The sequence below is a fragment of the Melospiza melodia genome, chromosome 2 (genome assembly GCF_035770615.1).
Source record: "Melospiza melodia melodia isolate bMelMel2 chromosome 2, bMelMel2.pri, whole genome shotgun sequence".
NCBI classification, from domain to species: Eukaryota; Metazoa; Chordata; class Aves; order Passeriformes; family Passerellidae; genus Melospiza; species Melospiza melodia.
In genome coordinates, this window is record NC_086195.1 from 5,273,545 (window position 1) to 5,279,544 (window position 6,000).

General features: G+C 42.7%; 1 protein-coding gene across 1 annotated transcript in view; it reads left to right on the plus strand.

Moving 5' to 3' along the window:
* UMODL1 (uromodulin like 1) overlaps nucleotides 1–4,206 on the plus strand; it is a 79,995-nt gene extending 75,789 nt beyond the window's left edge. The window contains exons 19-20 of the mRNA XM_063179519.1: nucleotides 27–224; nucleotides 2,170–4,206. Coding sequence (XP_063035589.1) covers nucleotides 27–214 — 188 coding nt within the window. The 3' untranslated portion in view covers nucleotides 215–224; nucleotides 2,170–4,206. The remainder of the gene's footprint in view (nucleotides 1–26; nucleotides 225–2,169) is intronic.
* Nucleotides 4,207–6,000: the final 1,794 nt, after the last annotated feature.

Consider the following 6,000-nt stretch of genomic DNA (forward strand, 5'->3'; position numbering starts at 1 on the left):
ACCTCTTGATTTATTTTTTTTTTCAGCATCTGATTCCAAGAGAGAGAAGGAGGCTGGAGTGGGAATTGGATCCATCATCCTCATAGCCCTTGCTGTGCTTGGTTTTGTGCTGGGAGTTGTGACCCTGCTCATTTTCCAGTACCAGCGAAAGACAGGAAGATGCAACCTCAGGATCAAGTCTGACAACTTCAGCTACCAAGTGTTCTATGATTAGTGACTCACATGTAAGTACTCAATTATGATCAGTTGCATTTTTTTAGCTGCTTATCTCTTCCTGAAATGGTGAAATACTTGTGTATGACCACCTTTTATATGAGAATATTTGAAGCTGCTGTCCTTTTTGCTGTGGGTAAAGGCCATACAAGTAAGAAAGAAATTCCAACTGTTTTTCCCTGTTTTCAAATGATTCAAGCTGCAAGAGGAGGAAAACAGCATTTTGCCTTCATGGCTTTGATCTCAGTCAGAGTAAATAGCACATCACCCTAGAAAACACCAATAAACATTTCCATTAAAAGCCACGTAATTTTTGGGTTTAAATCAGTGACTACTGTAATACAGGAGAGAAACTTTACCACTCTCTTTATAAATTTTTCTCAGAAGTTCAAGAAAGCTTCTCAGAAACTTTTCTGCAAAAGCTTGGGTTTAATTGTTATTTTTTTGAGATTTTTTTGAGAAAGTAGTGGGATGTTAAACATAAAGAGCTTGAAATATTGAGAGATTGCAAGCCTACATGTGCTTGCAGAGAATCTGAAAACACAGCTCTGAGGAGACAACCACTGCCACGTGGTCTTGGGAATTTAACACTTTTTCAGGATAGCACAGAATTCAGCACTTTTTCTGTAAAATTAGTCTATTCTAGCAGCTCAGCATAATTTTCATGCTTGTCTCTTTAAGAGGAGGAGAGAGAAGTGAGAAAGCAGGCTGAGGAACAACACCTAACAGCTCTTCACAGCTCAAGGATGTTTGCTGTGGATGGAATTCTGTTCCTGGAAAAGGTTTATTTGCCATTATTGCCAGAGTTAGTCAGTGGCCTCTCACAGGGCAATGCACTGGACACATCCCTGTGCCATTTGCAGATAATCCATTTCAATTCAATGAGCACAGAATTATATAATTTAATATACACCCAGGCAAAGGGCAGGGGGCACCATCCCAGCTTCCTGCTTGTAAGTCCTGAGTGGTCACTGTATTTTGCTGTATTTCCATCTCTTTCACCCCTCTCACCCATCTCTGGGCAGCTCCTGGGAGATGGCTGCAAGTGAGGGTGCTGTTCCCAAAGGCTGGTTGTGCCAGGAGCCCCAAGGGAAGGTACCTGGGAGTCCTTGGTGCAACTCCAGCAGCTGCAGTTCCATCCTAAATCCCACCATGGAGCCATCACCCAGCTAAAAGGGCACATTGAGGTTCATTGAATTCAAACCTACTCATGGAATCTCTGAGCCTCTCCAGAGAGCAAGAACAGCTTCTCTTGCATTCATCATTCTGCTCTTCTGAGTAATATCTCAGTAATGGGAATTCTGGAAAAGATGCACTGGACACATCCCTGTGCCATTTGCAGATAATCCATTTCAATTCAATGAGCACAGAACTGTATAATTTAATACACACCCAGGCAAAGGGCAGGGGGCACCATCCCAGCTTCCTGCTTGTAAGTCCTGAGTGGTCACTGTATTTTGCTGTATTTCCATCTCTTTCATCCCTCTCACCCATCTCTGGGCAGCTCCTGGGGGATGGCTGCAGGTGAGGGTGATGCTCTGGTGGCTTCCCAAGGGCTGGACGTGCCAGGAGCCCCAAGGGAAGGTGCCCAGGACTGCTTGGTACAACTCCAGCAGCTGCAGTTCCATCATAAATCCCACCATGGAGCCAGCAAAAACGGCACATTGAGGTTCACTAATTCAAACCTACACGTGGAATCTCTGAGTCTCTCCACAGAGCAAGAGTGGCTTCTCTTGCATTCATCATTCTGCTCTCCTGAGTAATTATTCAGTAATGGGAATTCTGGAGTTGTGCAAAGGTGCTGTAGCATAAATGATGTTGTCAGGCTCATAACACTTCTCCATTTTGGAGCTGGCACTACTCAGCTCTTCTTTCCCATGTATTTACTGTCTTTGGAAGGGAGTTGATTACGTGTCTCACTCCTGATTAAATTGGTTTATATATTTTTTTTCCTAGTGGAATCATATCTCATCACACGGAGAACTGAAGTTTGTCTTCACTCAACATTTGACTTTTCTTGCTCTGCACATCACTGACTCTTTCAAATTATTGTAATATATAAAAAGCTTCTATACCCCCTTTCTCCCCTGCATGTTGTTTTTTCTTAGCAATCTGGTTCTTCCCTGGTATCCTGAGAACTCTTTGTGACAACAGCTTCAGGTTGAAGTGAATTTTGGCAGTTTTTCCACTGGTAAAATAGGAGGGAAGAAAACAAAGACATCTGGCTCTCTCTTTGAGTTTCAAGATCTGATTTCTCACTGTGACATATCACTATGTGCTCATCTTAGCATCATTTCTGCTATTAATATTGACAAGCTGCATGTTTCCATTGATATTCAAGGAAGTAAATCAGCAAAGCCTCAGAGATATTTCTTTTTCAGTTTGTAATTTGCTGTTTACTCAGGGTGAGGTTGAAACTTTGAGCTGCAACAGCGTTGAAGAGCCAATTGTGCAACGCCCTAAGTATACAGAAGCTGGGGAACCAGCACTGGACTTGCTACCCAGTAAGGAAATCCACTGTGGATCTGGGCTTTAACCTGCTCAGGGTGTTCTTCAGCATGAGTTTTTAAATTTGATTCATTCTGCAATTGACAAGGTTTCAGTGGAAAAGAAAGAAAAATCGAAAAAGAAACTATTTTTGTTGCTGGCAGCCCATGTTTTTTCCAGTTAAATCAATTGGTCCCTGTGTATTCAGCTCAATTAAACCCTAATGATTGTGCAGTGAAGCCACACGCTGCTGCCCACCTAAGTGAGAGCTCTCCAATTGCAAATGAAGAGTTAAATTTGACCTGAATTATTCCTGGCTGCACGACCATCAGTGCAGCAGCACAGGCTCCCCGTGCACAGTCCACTGGGTACAACAACAGTCTGGTCAGCTGCATAAACTGGAGCAAAAATCTCTTTATGCAGGGCTCTCTCCTGGGCTGCTCTTCTCTGCTGCCCCAAATCTCCTCCTCAGTGAGGGTCTTGGAAGGTGGGAGGGGAAGAGGTGACAATAACTTGTCCCACCAGCCCTGGATTCTGTTTGCTGCACCCACTCCTCCTACACAGGGATAATCTGCTGTGCCTGGGTCACATCCAACTCAGTAACTTATAAATAAATTCCTCCTTAAGCTCAATGGACACCATTATAAATAACTCTCAGTGGAAAATGGTCCTTAGCTTGAAGTCATGGATGTTTCCAGTAGTCACAGCATTGAGGTGCTGATTTTTGGGTACAGAATAGCATAGGAAAGCGGCTTTTCTATCCTCCTAGTCCAGTTTCCATTAGGCAGTAAGATTACTGGGTAAAAGACTTCCACATTTTGCAAAAGGTTGAACTGATTGATTTTAGAGATTATTTATATCAATAAATTTCAGAGAAATCATTTGCATTCTGCTTTAGATTCAAGTGACTCTATAAGGACTAAGACACTTTGACTTGTCTTTTCTTTATAGAAATAAGAGTTATGAGATCCTGATCTAAAAAAAAAATAAATCCCTTTAGTTGTAAGTGGTGAAACTATAAATTATCTTTGCAGTCTTAGTCTGATGAACGTGGAACCAAAGAATGGTTTGGGTTGGAAGGGACCTTAAAGGCCACCTAGCTCCAAGTTCATGCCATGGGCAGGGACCCTTCCACTATCCCAGGGTTCTCAGCCTGCCCTTGGACACTTCCAGGGATGGGGAGTCCACAACTTCCCTGGACAACAACATAACCATGAGTTCTTGTTGTGTAGGAGTCTCAACTTTTGCTCAATTTGCTGTCAAATGTGCAATGTGTTTGGCTTCTGCACTCAGTGACAGGCTCAGCTATTTTACTATAAATATTTTTCTAGATTTTAGTAGTTACAATCCTGAACTTCTTGGAGGTGACAGGATTAGAGATCTCCCTGTTGATTTTGGTGGAGCTATGCCATTTTCAAAAGCTGAGCACCACTCCTCTGGAGGAAATGTGAACCAGTAGCTTGCATTTGATGCCTTGCTTGCTCAGCAGAAACTGTTGTGACTGTGTTCATAGGAATTTTGGTATCTTAATAAAAGCAGCCTTGTAACTTATTGCTGACTTCTGTGCCGTTATGTTTCCTGTGTGATTTGGTCACAGGTATTAAAGATGTGCACTTGGTGGATGTGGCAGCTTCTGAACTGTTCCAGTACCAGTGTAATGTTCAGAAATCACTGAAAACATGACACAGGACCTTATCCAAACCCCAGTGAACTGCAGCTACCACCAACTGCAAGGGAAAAAGCCTCCTAAGGGTCACTTTCTTCATCTTTACAAAGGGCAAACACACTTTAGGTTCATCCTTTTCAGCAAAGACAACCAAAAGAGCATTCAGCATTCCCAGTCCAATTTATTGCAGCAATGCGGTGATTCAATCTGAAACTACTGTCACACCAGCCTCCCCAGGTGTTCAATTTGCACAGTTCTGGCAGCTGCTCCAGAAGAAGAACTGAGTGTTCTTTGTTTGAATAAAGAGGTTCCTAAAGAGTGGCCAGCTCTGCACAGCTCCTTTATCCCTGAGGGAAGGTGTCCAGGGGGTTGTATCCACTGATTCCTTAAACAACTCAAAGTTTGGTCTTCTAAAATTCAGAGTTCTGACTCTTTGCCTGGCCTGTATACCTCAGGTGTGGTGGTGTTCACAGGGGTCCCAGGATGAGGGAAGAGATGAGAATCTGACACCATGTTTCAGAAGGCTGATTTATTATTTTATGATATATATATTATATTAAAACTATACTAAAAGAATAGAAGAAAGGATTTCATCAGAAGGCTTGAAAGGAAAGAAAAGAATGATAATAAAATCTTGTGACTGACCAGACAGTCTGAGCCAGCTGACTGTGATTGGCCATTAATTAGAAACAACCACATGAGACCAATCCCAGATGCACCTGTTGCATTCCACAGCAGCAGATAATCAATGTTTACATTTTGTTCCTGAGGCCTCACAGCTTCTCAGGGGAAGAATCCTGGCAAAGGGATTTTTCAGAAAATATCATGGCTACACCTCAGGCTTGTAAAAACCACCAGGCCATGATCACTGCAGCCCAGGCTGCTGCTAATGTTGACATCTCTACCACTTAAAAATATAAATGTAAACAAACAACCATAAAAATAAATAAAAACAAAGCCCCCAACATTCATTTAATCTATGCTGGTAAACACAGGTGTAGCAATGCTCCCTCTCTTTTTGCACCATCACCTGGATTAAGAAATGAACCTCCTTGTGCCCCAGAGCCTCACTGATTGCTTTCAAATCCCTGAGCTGCTTTTCCCCTTTCCAATTTGGCATTGCCCATATTTTGTTCTTTCAATTAAGCACTGGCTCTAAATAATTATTTAAAACAATGGATGGAAAATGTGGAGAAATGAAGATTTAATTTTGGCTACTCACACTGTTTCCTAAGGAGCTCTTTGGGCCAGTGGTGTGCATGTCTGATGTCCCCATTGTTCACTGGGAGCGCAGCACTGCTGACACCTGATGCAAAACACTCACCACTATTCCTTTCCCCCACATTATAATGCTGCCAAATTCTGGTCCCAGTGGGGCTGGGGAAAAAGCTGAGATATTGGAAAATTTCCTCATTCATTACAATATAAACAAGGCAGGTTTTTAATGCCTGCTTGGAAAGTTTTCTCGCAGGCTGCGGAAGGAAACAAAGGAACTGGAGAGGTTTGGCTGGAATTGATCTAAAACCATGATGTTGAGTGAGATTTAGTCAAAAACCTAGAGCAGGGAGCCTCCTAATGGCTTCTCTGATCCACAGGCAGCAAATTCCCTTCCCTGCCTCTTCTGCCCTCCTTTC